The 25,154-nt window shown below is 36.2% G+C and overlaps 1 protein-coding gene across 1 annotated transcript in view; it reads right to left on the bottom strand.

Moving 5' to 3' along the window:
- Window positions 1–25,154, bottom strand: part of TENM1 (teneurin transmembrane protein 1) — a 566,532-nt gene that overhangs the window by 334,720 nt on the left and 206,658 nt on the right. Inside the window, exon 4 of the mRNA XM_012664836.1 lies at window positions 3,875–4,115. Within this exon, the coding sequence (XP_012520290.1) occupies window positions 3,875–4,115 (241 nt within the window). The remainder of the gene's footprint in view (window positions 1–3,874; window positions 4,116–25,154) is intronic.

Raw genomic sequence — 25,154 nt, 5'->3', positions numbered from 1 at the left:
GTGTGGGTGAAATGCGGCAGAATACTAGAGACAGAAAACATTGGCTTTGGTTTTCAAAAGGGACAGGAAGCATATGGACTCTGTTGACTAGACCAAGAAACATGTTGACTGAGTGCAAAATTCTAGAACAGGTTAATTAAAGGATGATTTGCAGCACTTAGGAAAAAAAAGTAGTCATCACAAGAAGGCAGCATAAATTCTCTAAGAACAAGTCATGTTAGACAAATCTCATTTCATTTCTATTTTTGACATGGTTATTAGATTGGCAGATCAGTAAAAATGTAGGCATATTGTATCTGGATATCAGAAAGGCATTTGACAAGGTCTCTCATGATATGCCCGTGAATAAGATGGAGAAATGTAGGCTGTATGTGAGTAAAAGAATGCTGCCTGACGGATGAATGTCAACAGTGGCATGCCACAGAGCTGTGACCTTGATCTGGTCCCATATAACATTTTTATTAGTGACTTACATAAAAAAGAGGAAAGCAAACCTGACAAACCTATAGATGACACAATTTTGAGAGCAAAATCACATAATTTGTATGGCAGAATTAGAACTCAGCAACATCTCCACATGCTAACAAGATAAAATCAAATCAGGCCAAATCAAGGCTCTAAACATATTTCCACCAGTACCTCCCATCTCAAACACACAATTTAAAAAGCTTCAACAATATGATTATAGAATAAATAACATGTGGCTTAGCCTCAGAATTTGTTACAAAGGCTTAGGGGTTTAGTTTCCAGTATTCTCAATGTATATAGGTAGTGTCATGTGGCCATGAAAAAAGCTGACATTAGAATAGATAGCATGAACCAAAATATATAGTTAGAACAAAGGAGGCAACTGACTGTTGGTCATAGAACACAGTCCTGAATGAGTCAGTCAAGGTGACTGCCTGCTGAGAGTCCCATCAAAGGGGCATCAGAACTGCTCCCAGCCCTTGCTCAAGGGACAGTCATAGGTGGCCATATTATTGTTTTTTTTTTTTAACCACGGGACTTTTCTCCTCACCTAGCCTCAGCTGGCTGTGAGAATAACTGACAGGGTTTGCCAAAAAACTTAAACACAGGCTAGTACGAAAGGGATGATCTGGGATAATTAAATTCCCTCTCTTAGGTTTTTGAACCTAGAGCGACTAAGATAATTAGGCAGTTATCAATGGGCCAAGCAGCAGCAGGGATGAGGTGAGAGGGGTCAGATGGTATACTTGGAGTTGAGTGGTGCAGTGGAGACCAGACATTGTTATGAGAAAGCAGAAAATATGTGATAGACAAAATAAATATTGAGCTGATGGAAAGAATAAGCTACTGGACAAAGAAAGAGACAGAAAAGAGCAAAACTGCAGAGAACTGCTGAGTCTTATTAATGCCCTTCTTTTGGAAATTGACCAGTGTTTCCTGGGTTCCCAAGGACTGACAACACACACATATTGAAAAGATGTTCTCAATTACTTCAGGCAACCTGAATGACCTCTGCTCCTTGCAACCAAAGAGCCTAATAAGAACCCACACCTGCATTCAGCCTTGGGCATTACAGTTAAAGAGAAGTTTGGACAAACTGGAATGTGTTCTAAAGAAAGAGATCAGGAAGGGACATTTGAAACCAGAAGGAACTGGGGAAACATTTAGCCCAAAGAAGATAAGACTCAGGAACAGTGAAAGGCTGTCAGGTGTGAGAGGGATTTTATTTATTCTGTAGGACCCTAAAATTAGATCTGAGGGAAAAGGGGCAGAGTTAACAAGTGGCAGATTTTGGCTCAAAAAGAACTTTCCAGTAGTTGTTTAAGGTGCAACGGAATGCCTTAGGAATAAGTTGATTCCCTGTTTTGGAACTATTTAAGCCCAAGCAGGTGACCACTTAGTAGGGATAGCAATGCTGCCTTTCAAATATATAGTGCTTTACAGTATATGAGGCACTTGCTACACATTAACTTGATCTTCCTTGTTAGGAAGGCAAGCATTTTTATATTCATTTTTACAGATGAAGAGGCTGAGGCTCAGACAGGTTCTGTTATACAGCTCAGACTTAAGTTCCTGGGCACCCACAGTTACCTTTTATTGACTACATGTGAAATGAACATTTTAAATATTTTTGGAAAAATATAGTTGATCATTGTGATAGATTTTTAAAAATTTCATCTTTGTGATGCTGAATATATTTTCAAATGTACTAAAAAGGTACTCTATTCAGTCTCACATGAAAACTTATGTTCCTCTCTGCGTCTTATGAAACTGAGACCAATTAATACATTCCTTGCATAGATACAGAAGGTCCGTGGGTGCAGTTTGTACAAACATGCCTAGATGTACATTTCAAATAAGAATAGTTTTCTCTCTCCATTTGCCTGAACCCATTCCACACTCTCCTTCCAGATTTCCTGTTATTTGGCTTCGTAGAGGAAAGGAGTGTGTTTGCTTGTTGGAATTGCTAGTTAGCCATATTGCCCCGCTGTTTCCTCAGCTATCACTAAGCCCTGCAAATGAATTACAAGAAAAATGAGGAAATCACCACTGTTTGAAAACTCCTTGAAGAAGATATACACTGTTCTCCACTTTTTGCACTTTACTCATCTCCCCCCTTTCAATTAACAAACAAACAAACAAAAAGAACAATACACAAACCCTATCACTAGTACAGTTCTAATTGGGTTATTATCATCACCATAGGTGCTGACTGCTATATTTTCTCTTGGGAGATAGCAGAAACAGCAGTTTGTGGAACTATTTAATCTGGTAAGTGACAGTTGATGTAGAGTTTCCTGGATGTGGGCCATAGTACTTCTGGTTTGTTGATAGTGACATATTCTCTGATGCCATGGCTGGTATCTAATTTAATATGCTGCTAAGGAAAAAAAGAAAACAACCAGTCTTATACTGTGAGTTGACTACTCCTTCCCTTTCCATTCCAATTTCCAGATATTAGGATAGAAATTGATAACTAGACATTGTTTATAAAGTGGTATATTACTCCTATTGTTTACATACAAATGTCTTTAGAAAAAGTTTGGTGGTAGATCTAAGTAAAGCATACAAACAAGGGGAAATCCTGGAATCTAAATGATAACAGAATGCTATGTTTATTTTTTAGTTTGTGTTTTTCATGTTAATAGAAAGTTGTAATTTTTGATTTAAGAAAGAGTGACTAGAAATGATGAATAATTTCTCAGTTAATCATATCTAGTGCTAAAGTCTATCATGATCAAGGGACCTAGAACTACAGAGAGTAGAACTTTAATCACACAACAAAGATCTGTGGAATGAATCTGGAAACCTAAATATGGGAAGTGACAGAAAAACAGAGGCAAACATTTTTGCTCAAAAGACCAAACTTCATCCTAAAAGCAGAAACCAGTCTTTAAACTTACACATATACTTCCACTTCATGAGGCAAATCCTTTTATTTTTTAAACGTTTGAAGCTAACTTTCTTTTTCAAAGAGTCTTATAATGAATAAAATGGAAACTATCACTGTGTGTTAGTTTTGAGTTAGGATTTTCCTATAATACTGCAATTTCTTAAAACAAGGGACAATTACCTTTCACTTTGGGGCTGCAATGACAGCTTGGATAACTGCTTCACTTCACGTTTTTGTGTGTGTGCAGTGGGGTGTTTATGCATCTGTGGTTTTATCTTTTCATGTGCATCTGCTTTGGTCTGTGTCTGTGGGTGTGCCTGGATCTAGATGTGTGCCTGTGTGCACATCTGTGCCTGTGGAGGGGTCTTTCCTTTTGCTCATGAAGCTGGGAGTGTATCTGTTCGTGCATTTGTGTGTCTCTGCAGATGTCTATGGTGAAATGAGTTTCCGCAATCGGTGGAACCATCCTCTGCCAATACTTCAGTTTAGTCGGATCAATAATAGCTCAAGTACCTGGTCTCCAGTGGTATGTTGCTATTCAAGACCCAGCTGTTATGCAGATGAACTGAATCCTGTGTACTGGTTGGGGGCGCTGGAGCAGCTGGGCTGGGCTGGCTGCGGGTAGTCATTGATCTCCTCTGAAGAGAGTCTGCTGCAGGGGGTGGCTTCCTGGCACAGGTGCAGGCATGTGGAGGTGGTGGAGGCGGCGGGAGGGGTCTGAAGGTGAACTGGTTATGTGGGCTGCTCTGTGCATCTGAAGAGGAGAGAAGAAAAACATAAAATAGAGACTTACTCTTCCACTTCGCAATCAGGAAAACACAGCATAACAGACGTACCAGGATTTCAAATAATATAACCTGTCGGGCGGGGGGAGAGTTCTAAGTTCAGTCTATCTGTAAAAATGTCACTTAACTTACAAAAGCACATGCAGCATGCCTACGAAATGTAAAACATTCACAGCTGCATTTACATGTAAATTCTTCAGGGCTATAGCAGCTAAAAAGTAAATGAGGCCGCCTCACACCATTTGTCATAGTTTCTGCTACTGAACAAATAAATCACCAACAAGACACTAAGTTACAGAACAGAAGTGAGCTGATTTCCATCAGTTGCAAAAATCTCACTCTAGAAAATACCAGTGAAAGGCACAAATTTGTTGCAAGGAAAATCATTTGGCACTTCAAATAAAAATATAAGGCCACCTTCTGGCTTACCTCAGGAAAGGATGCAAGCCTGCCTACACAGGAACAAATCTATACTTCAGAAAAACAGCTCATGAGTGTGTCATTCAGCTGCGTAAAACTAATCTCTTTGCCAGCCAACTCCCTCCCCCCCCCCAAAAAAAAACAACTTGGAGTGCTACTTGTAAAAGGTGGGCTAAAAGGCGTTTGTTCAGGTTGTTATACATATTTCCATGGCCATGGAAAGCACAGTCTGTACTCCTTCCCCCCTTGCTACACCTTTCTAGGAGCTCTGCCATGTTAGCAGCAGCTTAGGCAGCAGGGAAACCATTTTTTTCTGCTTGTTTGCAGAGGGGACAGCCTGGGACAGTGGTCCTCAGGCTTCTGTCGTTGCTATTGTTTGGTATTTTTCCACTGTTTTCCTGGCAGGCACACGCAGACAGTGAGTTAGGATTTGGCCCATGAGAAATACCCCAATTAAACCCCTTTGAAAAGAAATCACTATTGTAGCTGATAGGCACCTCTCCTCCATGGGAGAAACATAATAGATGTCAAGTGATTTCTTGTAATACCAGCACGTTCTGGATAAACTTTGTAGACAGCATAGCTTTGTCCCACCTCCCAAATGGCTGAGAGTTGAAAGGCAGAAAAACGCCAGAGGCTTTCAATGCCTAGCAAAGGGCTCAGCTGGTTTGTGCTGAGGCCCACTTTGCAGTGGCTGATCACAGAAAAAAAAACCAAAAAAACAAAAAAAACCCACTTCTTTCAATCCTTCCACTTCAAACTTGAATTTGAAAGACACTGGCACGATTTCCATATTTAAAATGATATTGCTGTCCCAAGAGCATGGTAAATTCTTGCCCATATTTTCTAGTACAGGTGCCTCTCCCTTTAAATAAACTCGCTATGTCAAAATCTGAATTGTACAAGAGACAGATAGGAAAAGGAGTGGTGATCACTCATTTTATATAAAGGATTCCTTAGATGGTCAGCTATCCTTGTATATTTGAAAAGAATTAAAATGCTTCATGAATTTTCTAAATCACCCCCATTATTCCAGGCCCAGCTCAAATCCCATATCCACTAAAAAAATCACCATAAGTACTTAACATCTCATTAACTTTTTTAAACCTCTGGGCTCATACTCATAACCATAACTAGAAGTATACTCTCCATTCTTGAGACTCAAAGAAGCATAGAATGTTAGAACCCGAAGGACCCTGGAGATGCTTTCATTTTATGGATGAGAAAACTCGTCCAGGGACACTTAGCAAGTTAGTGGAAGGGCCAAGATTAGAACCCACATCTCCTGACTCTCTGGCTAATGCTCCATCCCCAGGATTGCAGATCTCTGTAATACAAGTTCTCTTTTCCTTCTTAAGATTTGGAGACACAGAATCCTCCATATTTTCTGGATTTTTCACTTAAGTTTATATGTCTGCTTAGACCATAAGTCCTTAACTGTAGAAAGGCAGGCAGTGTGGCGTAATGGTATGCAGCGCAGCGTGGTGGGATGAGCAGAGGATTTAGATGTATGACAAACCTGGGTTTAAGTTCTGCTCCTGCCACTTAGAAGCTGTAACCTCTCATTTGGAAAATGAAGAAAATAACAATCCTTTTTTCTAACAATTCAATTGAATTCATGTAAAACGTGCTTGAACATAGTCTGTCAGTAACAGTTCATCGAATATTGTAGAAATGTAAAATTTTAAGAGTGGAAAGAATCATAGAGATCACCTAGTTTAGCCCCACCCCCTTTCTCCACTGGCCATTTTACAGATGAGGAACCCAAGGCCCAGAGAAGTGAAGTGCTGTGGGCCTTGCTCAAAGCCATTCAACTTGTATGATTTTGCCTGCCCATATCTGATGATTCTCAGCCCAGTACACTTTCCATTATGCTATTTTGGAAAATAAATATGACTGTCTTCTCTGATTTTAACACTTGTTGTTCTTACTATGTAATTGGCCTCTGAGTTGGCAATATTACACCATTCTCTTGGTATCCTATGTGTTTTGTTTTATCTCCCAAAATAGACTCCATGTTTCTTAGAATAAGGTCATCTTCTACTTCTCCTGTATGCCACACAGCATTGATCACAGCGTTGGGTATAGAGAAAAATTCCTAAAAGCTTTTGGTGATAGAAAAGGGTTTTACTGGTACATGAGACCTAAAGAACCACCTTCAGTGTTCCCTTTGGCTCTCATTCTGATGTAGCCACTGGATATCTATTCAATTATTCACAGAGAAGTAGGTCTCTCCCTTGGAGGCCTCAGTGGAATCATCTCAGAGCCATGTGGAAGAACAATGATACCTTGAAGAGGATGCTTAAAAATAATGCCCCTCCATGATGTGAAAAGAGCAGCAGTGACACCTTACAGATCTGTCTTACACCTTAAAGGCTGTCTAAAGTCACGTGTGGGAAAGCACTTAATGACTAGAAAGAAGGGAGGCAAAGGGTGAAAGTTCAGGGTTAGAAGAAGATGAGGGGTCAATGTGAGGTCTTCTGCTCAGAATCTCTCCAAACAACATGTGTGACATCTACTAGCCTAATCAGTAGGGTTTCCATCAGCACAGTTGTGCAAAAGAAAGTAAGTTTCTCTTCCATGCCAGTTGTTCAAAAGAAAGAGAATCACTCACTATTATTGGGATTTACTGCCTGCTAAATTTCCTCAAAATCTTTGCAACTCTCTCAGTACTATGAAAAATGACAAAACTTTACTTCATGGTAAAACACAATCATGGTATTATTATTATAACATTTCTGCTAAAAGTAGAATTGCTTTGTATAGTCATTTCGATTATATACGTGTATATATGTGTATGCATATCCATATCCATATCCATATATATGGATACCTTGATTTTCACCTATTTTATTGTATATTTTTATTTTCACATTTCAAATATGTGGAGGTTTCCTTACTAGTTAATATTGTCTTTAAATGCTTTCACAGTATTCGATTGTTGCACTGAGTGGAATACATCCAGACCTTAAGCCCTTATGAAATGCAAATGATCTCAGATTCATTCTTTTTTTCACCTCAGGAAAAAGATGGGGGAATGAATGCACTTATTCCCTCCCAAATGAAGTAATTTAATCCTTTGGCTCCATGAAATGGGATTTCCCAACATTAAACACTAATGAAAAATACGTTAGTGTTCAGTGTCAGGAGCTCTAGAACACCAATTCCAAGGGTTTAAAAGTCACATGCACTCACTTCCAAATCTATCTGGCAACCATACACTTCTGTGCCCAAGAGAGAGATGGAAGGGAGAATGGGGGAGTGATGATTATGCAAATGTGGATATCCAGACATACTTATAAAGCTTTCTGAAAGTAAATTAAGTTTTCAAATGGAAAGGTCTAACTCACATAATATACTCGGATAGGAGCCATTTTCAGGTTTGAGGTCCTAAAATAACTTCGTAAGATAATTTCTCAGGGGGAAAATTTCTGCAAACTGAAGATCTAAGACATTTTATGTATGGCAGAGTTGTTAATAGAAGTATAAGCCATAGGAAACAACATTGCTCTTGTCTCCAAAAGGTAAATGGGAGGAGAAAGTTGTCATGCATAGTTTTTTTTCTCTCCTTTTGCAAATAAACCTTATTTTGGGTCATGGGTTAGGGAAAGTTTTTACCAGAAATTAGAGTATCTCTGTTCAGAAATACTGTGTGGGAACTTATCAGGGTGTCTGTCAGGGTGTTTTGCCCCTTACATTTCATTAACACATACAGTCAGTTTTGCTACAAGGTGATGCATACGTTTCTCAAATTCATTGTACTACACAAAATTGTGCATAGGAAAAAAAGTTTATGGGAAGATGAGGTTAGGGGCACAACACTCAAAATCATCAGTGACACATTTTTTTAAAAATGAACTTAATAGGAATGGTAGCATCATTTACACATATTAATGGTTAAGAAATACTTGGATGTCATATGAAATATGACACTTTACCTTTAAAAACACCTGAAGTTTGCTTGTGAAAGTGAGTGTCAGAGGGGTTGCAAATTGTGAGTTTCTTTGAAGTGGTAGAAGGAGAATTATCTGACCAGGACAGAAAGTTACAACACTGAATGTGGATGGGTGAGGCTCCCGACACATGTGGTAGACTGAGATAGCTGGTGGGTGTTTCAGGAGTATGCACGTGCCCATTTGTGGTCATACAGGCTCATTCTGCCGTATCCAGTTTCCTGCATTCATCCAGTGCTTTTAACAGATGGAATTGTGCATATGCAAACACGAAATTTGTCTTAAGTTCTCAAATATACCAATAGCAAGGGAACAAATTAACGTTTTCAAAACAAGCATTGTCACAGAACTGACTCTACATGCAAAATAATTTTCTGTAAGTGTTAAAAATAAATATTGTCAGTATTACAGTAATGCCAAATAGATCATTTTTCTTGAAAAATTTGACCAAAGTAGACCCATGCCTAGTTTTCCCCAGATCCACCTACTAAATTGATCATTCTTTTCTTTAGTGACACTATCACAATACTTGCCCCCAAATATGTTTTTCCCAAAGTTACTATGTTGCCAAAGTGGGCACATATATTCCTATAGATCTAGAAAAAGGTCACATAGAATCAGAAACCATTTCTGCACTTCCTGGCCTTAGTCTGTTTCATTACCCCATTGGCCAAGAGGCAGGGTAGCTCTGCAATTCAATTTTCAACTCCGGAATAAAAAAATTCCTGAAAACTGAGTTTTTAATAAATTCATTTGGTGGTAAAACATGACCTGAAGTGATATGAGGATATTTATGATCATTATTTATCTCGTTTAGTGAATTTTCATACATTTAGCTGTGGAAGTATTAATGCATTTTATTAAGGGGTGCTGGCCTACACCCCACTCTGGGTGTTACATAATATATGCATGGCATTACCTTTGTAAGATCTGAAAAATTCTAAATTCTGAAACAAGTGGACCCCAAAGGTCCACATGGATAAGGAATTATGGGCCTATATTAGTATTTGACTACCTTCCTGAACTCTTATGAGGCAATATTAATTAATGCCTCTGAAGACCATAATAATCTACATGTGCAAAGAACATCAGGGCACCAAGGGTTATTGCCATAACTACTTATGTCAAGTCTCTCAAGGCCAATTATAAGCCTTTGGTTCCTTGAGTTGCTTTTCTGAGCTATTCTCCCCTCCTAGGCAGGAGAAGGGATAAAAGGAAACAGGCTTAAAAGAAAGAGGAAAGGTTTATTATTAACTATTACTACCAATTCTAAATGTATATTACTTCTTTACAGCATTTTATTTGTCACAAGGAGCTTTCATAACCTGTGAGGAGGTAGTTTATAAATTTGCATGTTATGGCTAATATCCATTAACTTCATAGTGCTCAATGTTAATCAAGTTAGTCTTAAGTGTATCTGGCTGTCAACAGTTCTGTTCTCAATCTTATAATTATTATTAGAGGCTCAAAGAATAAAAGAATAAAAAGGTAAGAAAATTGGTTTTCAGAAGAATAAACTAGTATCACTTTTCTGTCCCAAATAATACTGCTTTAATATTAATGTCCCATCAGCCTTTAATAAAAAGACATTTCTCAAATAAGCCATTGGATTGAGAACAGAAAAAAATCTATTAAATAGCTAATATTTAATAAATATTTTTGTATGTATGGACATGAGAAAGTCATAGACAACAACAGAAGGAGGCAGAAGGAGAGAGAAACAGAGAGGGGAATTCGCAATTAAAGCAGATGACTGCAGCAGAGTCACAGAAGCTCTGGGGGAAGGTTAACAAAAAAATTATAATGTTCTCTAGTTTATATGGGTTCAGTCTGGTTCTGGATTATTGCACTCTGCAGGACTCCCACAACCCTGGATACTATGTAATGCCTTTGAGATTGTCAAGTATATCCCTTTGAGAACTTTGAATGGTCCTCTCACTAAGCCAGCAAGTAAAATAGTATGCTCTGTTAATTTCTGTCAGTTAGGTTGATCTTTGTTACCACTGCTGGAAATAAAGGTCAACACTGAGGCACCTACAATCCTTTGACATGTTTGTGCTGAAATTCATATTTGTACTTCAGTCTCTCTATAAGTTGATGATTATCTTCAAACTGTCTACCTCCAGAAAGTCCAAACTTTCTATTTTCTGGGTCTCATTAATTTCTTTTCCTCTTCTCCAATTTGTTCTGCAAGCATAACAATGAGACAGAGATCCACAAAGCAGCCCTCCCCCAGCCCATTTCTTCTCGTCTCTGTTACATGGGGAATCCAACTGTGCTGTGCAATGTATTGGCTTTCCATAGTACAATTAACCAATCCTAGGCATAAGAGTCAATATTCCTGCCAATAAGTAGCTGGTTTGTTAACTCAATCAACTCTCTGATGTAGATTAAGACAAACAACCTAAAACTTAACAATCAAGAAAAAAAAGAGGACTATGGTAAATGCTATTTTGCTTAAATTATTGAAGTAAGTGTTCAAACTACCTAATTTTCTTGGTTGTGAAAATACAGGATGGATACATCTCTGCTTATATTTTCAGAGTAGTTTGGTAATGTTAAAACAAGACAAGTGAAGCTAATACATTTGTTACCTTAGAAAACTGTCATTTTTTCTAAGTAGAATGGTAAAAAGCTAAACTATATGGTACGATTTGGAATTTTAAGTGTCAATATTTAAACATTAATATACGGTATTAATTAACAATTAAAATTAGTGGTTGGCCAAAGCCTTTTCACTATGGTCTTGAAGGAAACCCTTATTATCCATTACGTACCATGAAACATGAAATAGATAATTGCCCTGTTTTATCTTATGCTGACAATGATGCTGTGGCTTTCATTATTAGCCAGTGAAGTATATCAAAAAGAAAATATAAAAAAGTAATGATCCTTAAAAGTTTCATATTTAGTTTATACTCAAACTAAAATCATGTGTAGGTATTTCAATTATTTTCAGACCCCAAAGTTCATTATTTATTTGCAAGTAGGTAATGGAGGGTTATGAATTAATTGACAATGAATCATTTAATAAGTTAGCTGATAAGAGATATTCTGGAACTTCACAAAGTTTTCATTTTCAGGGCTTCATTTTTATTACATTATTACAAATGTTCACCCTATATTTGTTCAAAAATCAATGGCTGAAAATCATTCTAATGTTATTTAAGAAAATGGAACTCTGAATGAAGCACAAATCAGGAAAACATTATGACTGTGCCTAAAGTTCTAAGAAAAATATTTTTCAAACTACCATATGTTAGATAGTGAGGGCACACTATATTAAGAGTAACTGAAAACAAAAAGCAAAAGACAAAAGATACTAGAGAATACAAACAAAGCATGGAGGCTAGGGAACTAGGGAAGCCTGGGAAAGGTTTCACCTCCTGCTCAAACTTTTCAAATAAAAACTGAAAAAACAGTTCTGATTCTGATTATTAATACCACCACCTAACCATCATCACCTGACTATTTGGTGAGAAAGTTTCCCACATATTCCGTAGTTCCTCCCTGCCAGCACAACTTTAGGAGCAAATGGTGCCCATGGACACCTAGTGCAGTGATGGAGAGGAATCCTGGCATCTGTACTTAGGGATTGAACATGTACATAGCCCCCATCTGAGACAATGAGAGAGATGGCTGTTACAGCCAATATTCAAAAGACTCAGAGGACTCTTAAATTTCACCCATGTTTTGGCCTCTCGCTCCAGTTCAGCAGTGCTCACCTATGGGGTTAAAACATACCAATGTTTTGCAGTCACTTGTTACTACAATAGAGAACTAAAGCTCACAAATGATTTATTTTAAAAAGGATGGATGAGAATGGATTCAGTGTGATGCCTCTAATCACGCCACTCTCACTAAGATGCATTTAGATGTGCTTTTCTGGAATGGAGAGAAAGGGATGAAATTACAGCTAGTGACTGGAATTGGATACAATTTCAATCTTATAGACCATTTTAATAGCTGATTTCCATATCTACATGGTTGTAAAATGATTCTACACATATCATGGGAGTGATGAAAGTTTGCTTCTCTCTCCCCTCCAAAAAAAAAAAAAAAAAAAAAAAAAAAAAAAAAAAAAAAGGGAAAAAAAAAAAAAAAAGAAAAAGAAATGGGGGGGGATTGAAAAAAAGTCCTAGTATTCTCATGGGACTGTTTTACCCCTGTACATGTTATCCAAATGTGTTGGTCCCAAAACAAAAAAAAATTTGAGATTTGAGATCTTAATGGCTGCTGGCAGAACTCTACCAGCTGCCACCAGTCTTTCTGCCTGACATCTGTTGGGTTACTGAGAGAATCTCCTAAGAAGTACGAGCAGAAAAGTAAAAATTCTGTAGGAAGGAGAGAAAAGTTTAATTTTCCCTCTTGCATTCAAGCTATGCATCTATGCATGTACTTGTCTTGTATTAGGATCTGGGTCTGAATCATCTTTTTATCTCCCACACACAGCCCATAATTTTCTTCAATACAAGTTTATTATTTTGTTTATTTGCAAATTTAATTAATTTGAATGAATTCAAAATTTTAAAGTTTGAATTCAATCGAGTTTTACTTTATAAAAAAAGTTATAGCAGCTATGGTGGGAGAGTGTTTAATGATGCCAAATAACTTATTTGATTGAATTCTTCACATTCCTACCAGCTGTTTTGGCATTGTGTGGGCACAGCCTGTATTTGAAAAGTTTTCTGCCTGAAATGTTCATTGATTGATTCTTTCATTATTACTATTTTTCATCTTGTTTTTCAACATGGTATTTTAGTGAAATGTTAAATAGAGCCATTTTTTGGAGATGTGCCAACATTAAGACCTATTACTAAGCCTATTTTATAAACTTTGCTTATGCTAAGCTATGCATATTTAACTCATTTTATTTTTCCTTCAAAATCTGATTCATTCTCTCAATTACATTACTGCTTATCTCCCTGGACTCTCTCCAATTTAACTAGGTCTTTATGGTTCCCCAAATAAAATGCAACATTCTGGATGAACATCACCCAGAATACAAAAAAGTTATCCGATAAATTCTTTTGTAATGATGTCTTTTCACATGTAGCCTCAAACTAAGCATAGATTGCACTTGAGACTTCATTAACTGGAAGATGGCTAATGAAGTCGTGAGAAAGCAGCTCAATTAGGAAATATACTGATATATTGATATAGATGTGTCTGCTAGTGGATCAAGTGAAATGTCCATCGAAATAAGCAAATTAGTGGAATCTACCAATATAACGTTAGAATAGACAGAACAACAGTGAATTCAGACAGGTTCTTCTCCCCTTCCTTGAGATTAATGTAACATATAGATGTCTTAGGAAAACTGAAAAATGAGCTCCTCTCCAGGGGAAGAAAGTCAGCCTGCATAAACAGAAGAAAAAAACTGAAAACGTGTTGAGGAAACTATGAATATATGAGACTGTGGTAATAAACATAGACGGTAATCTTAGAAATTAATAAAATATTTCATAAGTAGTGATTACTAAATGTTTCCTTCAATCAAGTATCTTAAGCAACTTAATTCTTACTTAAACTAATTTAAATAACTTTTTTCAAAAGGTATTCAGGGGAAATATTTTATGTCTTATCGGTGGGATGCCGAGAAGGACAGAGGATTAAACACACATTGCTTATGTGAAGCAGTTTCTCAAAGAGATCTCTTGTAATGCCTGAAATCAGTGAATGAGTACACAGAAGTACCTCTCTGTGTATTAATACTGGGGGTCTGCACCAGATCAGACCACAGAGTGTGATCTGGATTCACGATGGGCAAGATGACAACTTGGATTCGCTTCATTTGCTTTTACTTTGATTTACTCCCGAATGGCAAATAAACACCATAAAGGATAGAAACAAAATTAGGATGCAAATATGTGCACATGGCTGCCTTTTTCTTCCCTTGTACTTCATGAAGACAAGCCCTCATTTTCCGGTTTTTGTAGCCCGCACTGAGTGAGATATTTCTCCCTCAGGGTGAAAGAACACAGTACTCTGGAATTGCTCTCTCTTATACTCCCAGTCTTATTAGCATTTGGTAACTGTTTATGTAAAGCATAATTCTGTTACTCAGGAAGTCAAGTCACCCAGGCTTAATGCCCAGTTCCCTAATCTTCAAATTCTTGTTATGGTAGCACTAGAGCATGTTCCCCTTCTCTGTACTTGCAATACAGGGCCTACGGGTTTCCCATTCTGCGTAGGTCTGACCATAGTGTACCACAGGGCTTTCTAGTGGTAATCATAAAAAGTTGGTTGCAGGTTAAGGTATATAGATATACAGGATAAAAGGTCAAGTGCCATCCCCTATTGAACAATAGTTTTTTTTTTTTTGAATAGGACTCATACTGCTTACGACTTTCAAAAGAAATAATGGAGAAGCCAAAGAAAAGGAGGAATTAACCTAATCGGTTATGCAGCATCTTATCTTCAGAAGTAGAAGACAAAGAGGAAAGTATCTTGGTTTCATTTGATTGTTTTCAAGAAAGTGAATCAAGTATAGAGTACTTTCTTTGCTACTAATTTACTTACTTAGAGATATCATCGGTACATAATTTGCTTAAATTAGTAAGTACATTGTGACATTTCCAAATGACACAGTGGTTAAGTTACAGAAATTAGAAGGAGACCAATGTGGGTTTAAATCACAGTTCTGCCATTTAGTATCAGTCTGATATAAACATTTTCAAGCCTCTATTTCCTCATCTGTGAAACAGGGATAGTAATAAACATCTCTTAATGTTTTTTTGTGAGAGTAAAATGAGGTCATGTGTATAAAACACTTAGTAGAGTGCCTGGCATATAGTAAACGCTAAATAATATTGTTAAATGAATGATCAATTATCAAGTCCAACAAAATCTATAAAATCAGGTACCATCTAGTAAGTAACCTAAGAGAAAATCTGACTCCAAGATATTTAATTATTTAAAACTTCTGCATTATAGATAAAAAATTTTGCAAATTTCAGTTTTATTTTCTTCCAACAGTTCTAAGAAGCTATTATTGAAGTTATGAGTCAATATAAGAACAGTTGACTCCTATCCTTTCCTCCTTCTCCAAGTCACACCAAACACTCTCTATTGATTGGCCTTCTTATTATGCTCCCAGTCCCTTTTACTTCAGATAAAAGTCTTTATTTCATGATTTTTATGCTTTGAATGTATTTGCTTGCATTTTCCCCTGTACAAAATGATTTGGGCATATACATGCATTGCTAAAGTACCTATTGCAATAACACCTTGGGACTTAGACATTAGAGCAAAGGATGTGAAGAAGAACCATTTTCATCAATACAACATTAGTGCTTTGTATTTAGGAAGCACCTTTCATCTGCATCTCTCAAAGACTTTCACAAATATTATCTGATGCTTCATTCACTGGGCCAAGCTGCATGTAAAACTTCCTTTCAAAGAATTCCCTGAAAGTGTGTCAAACTCCACGAGGGAAGGAGTTGTGGCTAACCAGTTAAAGTGTTAGGAATGTTCAGAGACATTGTAAACTAGTATATACAAAAATATCACCTAACAAACTATGACTACTACTTAGAAGTATGGTGTTGCACAGGTACAGCTTTCATAGCATATGAATATACAGAAACTTTATCATATTGGCATCAAGACCAACATCTACATTATAAACTAATGACATCTGATCAATGTTGGAACCATGTATCAACCTAATTTGGAGCAAATGACAGTGTATCTAAATATATTTATTAAAACATTGCATATTAATGGTAGTCTATAGTATATGTAAAAAGGATGGGCATCAGACCAGGATTATATGTCAAGTACTGAGCATAGTGCCTGGTATATGTGATAATAAACTCGGTCATTGTTAATTACCAGTAGAATTATTATTGTAATTGTTTCCACTATGAATTTAGATTAGGAAACCAGTTTTCCTTCAAAGAATTCAGTGAAGACTGACATATATTCACAATTGTTGTTGCTGCTACTACTACTACTTTTTCTACTCCCTGTTAAGATATTCCTGTAAAGTAAGAAGAAATGAAAAACATGTCCATTTTCTCTCTAGGAACAACAGCTCAAGATGGGGAGAGGTAAGGCTACTCAGATGTTAAGACCTCTTTCCACTTTCCAACTGGAACCATTTGCATAGTGTCTTGTCATGGAGACTATGACTGCTGGTATGTCATTAAAACATGTGGCTAATTATTTTTTTTTCAGGGGGGAGACAGAATCAAATTAGGGATGTTTTATAACCCAAATGAAATAACTGACCTAAAAAGTTTTAATCAACTGAACTGGTGCCATGAACACACAACATTAATCTATACACACTCACCGTGGAGATATCATCAGTTTCATTTAATACTTCTTAGTATTAATATTTTGGGCCCTCTACTCTCATCGTACCTTCTTGCTCACATAACTAGTATGATGTGAAATTAGACTTTTTGAAAAAAATCGTCATTTTTGTTAAGAGTGTGGGATTTTCAAAGTCTTCTGAGGATGTGAATAATTTCTGCTTCCTTGAAGAGAATGCAGTGTTTTAAAATCACGTAGTGTATCCATTTTAGAGTTGGAGAATATGAGGCTCAGAGAAGTGGCCTTGGGTACTATAGAATTCAACTGACTCCATTTGTTGCCACTCAGCCCTCTCTCCTGGGCTTCAAAACAAACCACATCAGCTGTGCTTATACCACACTTGCCATTTATCTTTATTGCAGCCAATGAAGATAAAATGCTGAATTTGAATCAACCACGTAATAACTTATAATGAAATCTATGTAATGGGTTACTTTATTTGTAGACTCAATTCAATATGTTCATGCACACATCATTAAATGTTTCCTTTTAATTCCTAGTAGCAAATATCCTCATTTCAGTAGTACCTATATAATTATGTGATCCATAGTAACAGTCTTTAACTTATTTGGTGTGTCATTTTATCCTAAGTTGATGCTGAAAATATCAGAAGAGAATGCTTAACGGGCTTGCTTTAAAAAGACAACTGAGCAATTTAGTTATGTTATTTTTCTTTCTGCACATTAAAGCCTAACCATATTTACTAATGAAATATTGTGGCTATAAATTAAATTTTTATTTGTATACAATGAACTGGCATTTGTGATGAACACCTCTCTACTTAAGGAGAGTACTAAATTAGTTTCAAATAAATGTTATTAAAATAAAAAGGATTTTCTTAAACTATGAATCACTTGCAGGGATTTTCCTTCCCTAAAGACATGTCAGATTTATAACAATAGATAATTATGAGGATGGTTTAGGGTTATGGTCATTCAAATAGCAACTCTAGAAACAGTACCACTACATGTTTCACTCAGTAAAATAGTTCTAATGGTTGGTTATATTATACAAATTCATAGTATAATGCTTTATGGATATGCCAAAGTCTAAAGTCTAAAAACCCTAGGGATATTAGAGCTGGCTTTTTAAAAAAAAAATGTGAATTGAATGTTATTTTATATTTTATGGATTTGGGGAATTTGTTATCTATAAATTATTGTATTTTTCATAATACGACATGCTAATGCAACCATTTTGTATAGCATCTCCATTTGAAAGAACTGAAAATGTAAAACAAACAAATGAAACACCCTAATGCCCTAAAAATGTTACAACAGAAGTTTGCTCATATAGGAGTCTAATGAATAGAAGTATCTTAACAACAGAATTTTTTTAATGAATTTAAAAATGATTGTTAATTTGTGTAGCAAAGAAATAATCAAGAGAGTGAAAAGACAACCAATGGAATGGGAGAAATATTTGCGAACCACATATCTGATAAGAGGTTAATATCCAGAATGCATAAAAAACTCAAAATTCAACAGCAAAAAACCCCTCACAAATAATCCAGTTAAGAAATGGGCAAAGGACCTGAATAGACATTTTTCTAAAGACGATGTATAAATGGCCAAAAGTTATATGAAAAAAATACTCAGCATCACTAATCATCAGGGAAATGCAAATAGAAACCACAATGAGAGGATGGCCACTATCAAAAAAACCTCAGAAAATGAAGTGTTGGTGAGGATGTGGAGAACTTGGAACTCTTGCACACTGTTGGTAGGAATGTAAAATGGTGCAGCTGCTATGGAAAACAATATGAAGGTTCCTCAATAAATTAAAAATAGAACTAGCCTATGATCTAGCAATCCCACTTCAGGGTATATATCCAAAACAGTGGAAAACAGGATCTTGAAGAAATATTTGCATACCAATGTTCATTGCAGCATTAGTCACAATAGCCAAGAGGTGGAGGCAACCTAAATGTCCATTGAGGGAGGAATGGATAAAGAAGATGTGGTGTATACATACAATGGAATACTATTAAGCCTTAAAAAAAGAAGGAAATCCTGTTATTTGCAACTACATGGATAAGCCTGGAGGACATTATGCTAAGTTAAATAAGCCAGAAACGGAAGGACAAATACAATATACCACTTATATGAGGAATCTAAAGTAGTCAGACTCTTACAAACAGAAAGTGAATGGTGGTTTCCAGGGGCTGAAGCGAGGGGGAAAAGGGGAGTTGGTCAATGGGTATAGATTTTCAATTTTTCAAGGTGAAAAAGTTCTAGACATCCGTTGCACAACAATGTACATGTAGTTAACACTACTGTATTGTACACTTAAAATAGGTTAAGATGGTATATTTTATGTTTGTGTTTTTTACTCTGATAAAAAGGCCATGCCATTCCTTTACTGAAGGGAATATTTATTTATAAATAATTAAATAATCAAATTATTTATTTTACTTAAGTATATAGTGATGGTGCGATACTGTGGGCCAGCAATATTATAGTGACCAAATTAAAGCATTATGGATGGAGTAGACAAATTATAATAGATGATTACATGGTCATCAACATGGATCTTGCCGGTAACACAAAAATTGTGGTGTTCTTTATAATTTATGCTTTAATGTGTAAGAACAGTTTTAATGTATTGAATTATATGAACATATACAGTCTATTCCTTCATTTATATAATAGAAAGAGAGAACAAGTGATTGTATGTGGAAAATTTGGGCTGTATCAAGTGATAAAAGTAAAAGACACGTGTTTACTAGCCACCAAAAACTGGAGGTATACATTTAGATCTTTAAATAAATAAAATAATAAGTAGTTAACTGTCCTGATTCAGGCTGCCACACAAAATACCATGGACTGGGGGGCTTAAACAACAGAAATTTATCTCCTTACAGCTTGAGAGGCTACAAGTTCAAGTTCAAAGTGCCAGTTGGTTAATGGTGAGAGCTCTATTCCTAGTTTGCAGATGGCTGCCTTCTATGTCCCCACATGGTGGGGAGAAAGGGTGTCTCTTCTTATAAGGGCACTAATACCACCATGAGGGCCCCTCTCTCATGGCCTTATCTAAACTTAATTGTCCCCCAAGGACCCAGTCACCAGACTCATTCACACTAGTGGTTAGGGCTTCAACGTATGAATTTGGCAGGGGGGGGGTGGGGTGGGCACAATTAAGTACATAGCTTCACCAACTCATGTGGGTGATGTACTAACAATAAATAAACATTTTCTAAGCCTCATGTTTTAAAAAATTCTTTATTTTCTACCTTATCTTGCATTCCATATTATATATCATACTTTCTAAGGCACAAATGATTTTAAAACTTATTTCTTACTACACTTTGCATCTCACAGTATATAGCATAATTTATGAGCTAACATGCCTTTTAAAATTGTTATGCTCACTTGGAATTAAGATATCTAAATTCTAATATAATTAATCTAGAACAGATCAGATCTCAGACATTCTGAGTAAATGTTTTCTACTGTATTTAATTACTTTCAGTTCTCAGACCCAGAGAGAGGTACAAATATCATTCCATTTATATATTATTCCCATCACCATTGTCATTATAAGATGTGGTAAGTTATCATGATTATAAAGCTGCTGGTGCAATAAATAAGTACATTTAAGTATAAGATGAGGAAAATGAGGCATGGAAAATTTGTGTTATTTTCCCAAGATCACATGGTCAACTAGTGGTGTCGTTTGAGATGAGTATGCCTTTACTCTAGGTTATAATCACTTTTAACCTTTATACCAACGGTCAGCATCACATGTCTTTCACAGAAGATACACTTGCGTACTCTTTACTGACTAACCCCATTCCCAAGATTACAGAAATCAATCTGCCATTTAACCCTTTCTCCTCTTCCCCTAACAGATGTATCTACCCGAAAAATCACAGCAAGGAACAGTGGGTGGTCATCAACAAAGGTCATACAATCAAAATGGGTAGAGCGTAAGCACATACACATTAACATAATTGACTGAACCAGCAGGGAATCATAAACAATAGCAGAGTTGAAAAAGAAAGAGAGAACAGACTAGTCTATAAGGTTTCACAGAAAAGTTGAATGATACACAGGTAAGGGAAACAGCCCAACTGAAAGGGAGTAGAGTATCTTGGTGGCTTGGGGAATGATATGTGGGAAAGGCAAGGCAGCACAAGTTAAATAAGGGAATGAAGAGAGGGAAAAAAAATGACAGACATGCTAATGCTGATTTAATTCCTTACCTACCCCAAAATGGTTAATTCTCTAAAGAAGCATTTATAGAGTGCTTAGTGTTAGGCATGTTATATGCCCAAGATATAATGGTTTTAAAGTGAATATTGCTTCTCTCAAAAGCTCACGGTGGGTAGGGTGGGGGCTGGAGCATGGGGGACAGTCACTTATATAATTAAAGTATATTATATGACCCTAGTTGTAGTCACATTTTTCAGGTGCCCAGTCCATTCATTTTAGAAATATTGTCTTATTGTTGCAAATTATTTCCCACCATGAATCTATTATAATGCATTATACTGAACTAGCAGTATCTTGTTTTCCTACCTGGTAAGTATTCCTAACCCACAATCCTAGAAAAAAGTTTAATAGGAAAAAATTACATGTTAAATCTTCAGGTTACATAATAAAGCTAAATCCTTTTATCATGAGTACACACACACACACACACACACACACACACGCACACACCCCTTTGAAAAGCTTAGCGTCATTGGGAAGAAATGGTGAGACATGAGGTTGTTCTTCTCCCCAGGAGCCCATCTGCTAGTCTTAGCATACTTGTCAATGCTACTAACTGTCACATGATTAATCCATTAATCCATATATAATCGCTCTACAAATATTCTAGGTTTCATGTGAGGACAGGTCTCTATTTCTAGAGCCATTTATATGTGTGCTTTCGAAAGTGATCAGTGATATTCCCATAGTTGAATCAGTTAATAGGCACATAGATATCTCTTGGATTTGAGATTAAGTTGGAATATTTGTCTTGGATGTGGCCTTCTATTTCCAAAGGGTGTTCAAAGGAAGCAAGAAGATACTTTTCTATCCTGGAACAGATTAGATTCTGTTGAATCCTTCTATAACGATGTCACCATGGATTAGTTACCCTCTATTTCCTAGAGAATCAGTAAGGGGGAAAAAGACTTTCACTGACATATCTTGATTATTTAACATATAACTGTTATTTGCAAGGTTTGGCTAAGCTTTGAACAAACATTTATCAAGGAATTTATGTTTTGAGTCCTTATTCATGTTACTTTATTAAAGGCAATCAAATTTTATCAGTGATTCATTGTTTGCTCTTCTGCCTTCTATGAAGACATCGAGATCCTCAAAAGACAATATTTTCCAGTGACAAATAAGTTTGCTTCCTGGAAAGGAGAGTGTGGCTAGGTAGAAATGGGAAATGAACATAGTTAGATGAGTTTAGGGCAGGGATGGCAATTGGTAGATGGTCTTTAAACCCAAGACTAGATATTTCAATTTGAAAACGAATTAGGTGTCTCTTTGTGCAGCTGTGGCGTGCAGGGCAGACTAAGGACTAAGGGATCTGAATAAAGACAAGGAAGCAAAGAAGCTAACAAGAGCTATTGAGTGGTAGTACCTGTGCACAGTGGTTAGGAGTTATGCGAGCAATTAGTGACAGTGGTATACAATTACCTACCTCTGCTACCTTTATGTTCCTGTTTGTGTTTGTTTTTCTTGTCCCTCAACTAAATGGCAAATTCTAAGGACAGGCAGTTTCTTATTTTATCAATCCACACACTGCCTAGTGTTATGCCTTACTAGATAAGGTTGTCAATGGAGTGACAAATGTGTTCCAGTATCTGTAAAACAAGCTGAAGCAAAGACCAATGGAAGATATTTTTGAGGTATGCTTTGTTTCACCTAGAATTGGAAAACTACTGGATATTTAAATATATATGTACCTACAGATTAACTACATTACAATTAAATTCAAAAGTTTTTTGGTTTAATTTGAGAGGTTACAAAGGCATGATTTTGGCCTTGACTACCTTTCCGTACTTCCTGTTCTTCAGCCAAACTGCAATGTTTGCCATTCAACAGACACAATTGGTGCTCTCCATCTCTGAACCTTTATGTTCATTCTTGACTTCCCACTTTGAATGTCCTTTCATCCCATATTCTGTTTACATCCTACTCCTCCGAGGCCCAATGCCAATTAAGCATTTTTGAAATCTTAAGAACTTATAGTTTTCTCTTCTGACCTCCTATAGTACTGTATTCCTATTATGCCCTCAGCACCTCCTAGGACACATGAAGCCAGGTGGTAGCAGGAAGAAAACAGACTGATATGGAAAAAAAGCAGACATGAAAAAAAAAAAAAGCAGTCACTGTGTCATATGAACAGCAGAACCCCAGGTTGAAGGTTCACAAACTCCTTCTGCTGAAGCTTCTAGAGATGGATTCATTTCCAGCTTTTGGACATGCATGCTTACAATAAATCGTTATCATGTGAGCTAGTCTGAGTAAGTCTGTTTCATGCAACTCAAAAAGCCTAGTATTGTGCCTTGTATTTGTATACTTGTTTAACCTTCCCTAATAGAGGATAAAGCTCTTTGAAAGGCAGACTCCTATAGCACCTACAGTGTGGCACACAGTCAGTACTCAACAAATGCTTGTTGAAAGAATGAGTGGAGAAAACTGGACAACTCATCTTCAAATCATGTTGAAATTTCAAGTCATTTTTAGCAAGGCAAGAACTGAACAAAGGTAGTTCATAATAATATTTTACTAAACATTGCTTTTATAAATGAATGTCTTCCCTACCTCTCTCTTCAGTATTATAGATTTCTTCCCATTAGAGTTCTGCAAACGTGTTTATGACATATCTTTGCCAAAGGCTAACTTTAGCAGCAGCATCATGTATCAAAAAAGATGTGTCATATAAGCAAATTATATAATATAAAGCCATGCATTCCTCCCATTATTTTAACAAGCATCTTTGTAGTTTAAAGAGTAGTGATCTGTATCAGAATCTTTTTCGAGAGGCCAAAAACGTAAACTGTACTTGAACTGATATAACTATTATCTCTTATTCAGAATGGGAAACACTCTGTCAACCTTATTTTCATATATATAATATCTGGTGTGACTAGATACCCTCAAGGAAATAATTTTTCAACAATGAATTTGAAGGATTAAAAGGTTCACCAAAGTCACATGAAATATATAACAGTGAAGTATAGTCTCATTTTATGGATATCACCTCCTTACACTTACATAGTGTTTTATGGTTTGCAAAGCACTTTGAAATGTATTATCTTTTTTGCTCCTTACAACAGGAGTCTGTGAGATAGACGTGGAAAGCATCACCTCCATTTTGTATATCAAAAATCAGAGACGTTAACTGATTTTACCAAGGTCATAGAGATAGTAAGTAGTGAAAAGAAACCAAGAAAAGAACCCAAGTCTTTCAACTTCCAATCCAGTTTTCTTTTGACTTCAAATACAGTTTTCTTTTATCCTATTTATAACAGTGTTTTCAAATGTCTGGCTATGATCAATTAATGGGTTATGAAACCAATTTTGTCTAGCATTTTAAAAAATGAAATAGAATAGAATATATCACAGAACATCACATTTAGTAAAGGTATGAATTGTTTCATGAAACTTTTGTGTCAGTTTTGTATATTATGATGTAAAATATATTTATAACTGAGGGAAATGGTGAGAAAAATAAATTGAAAGTCACTGATCTATACCATGTCGCCTATTAAAATCATTAAGTTGCTCAAAAGTAATTTATGATGCCAAAAGTCCACGTTATTGGTTTTAACATGAAAATAATCATGGATAATAAAAATATATTTTCTGGCAATCCTTCAGTTGGGTATTGATTGTGTGAGGTAATTTCATTGTTTGACCTCTTTAAAGAGTTCTACTTGAATATTATATAAAAAATTAAAGTTTCTATGTAGGCATGATAGTGGTTTTATTCCTGCTTTTGTGGGAACGAATGTTAACCATGCTTTATAAAGAAATCATCTTAGAAAATCTTTACCTGACTTTAATATATTCAGGGGAATGTAGGAAGCATTAACTATAGATAACACCCTGGTATTCATACATCTGATTCTTATCCAATAAGGATATCTGATATCTCTGGAATTTATTAACAGCTTATTTAATTATATTTATTACCACTGAATAATCAAAATGAATGAATCCACAACTGTTTTCTTTTCTTTTTTTTTTTTAATTTCAGCATATTATGGGGGTACAGATATTTATGTTACTTATGTTGCCCTTGCCCCCCCCCCAAGTCCGAGTTTCAAATATGTCCATCCTTCGGGTGGTGCGCATTGCACTC

Source organism: Propithecus coquereli, unplaced genomic scaffold (assembly GCF_000956105.1).
Source record: "Propithecus coquereli isolate 6110/MARCELLA unplaced genomic scaffold, Pcoq_1.0 Scaffold92, whole genome shotgun sequence".
Lineage (NCBI taxonomy): Eukaryota > Metazoa > Chordata > Mammalia > Primates > Indriidae > Propithecus > Propithecus coquereli.
Note: the sequence above shows the minus strand (reverse complement) of the source record. Positions and strands in the feature narration are given on the sequence as shown.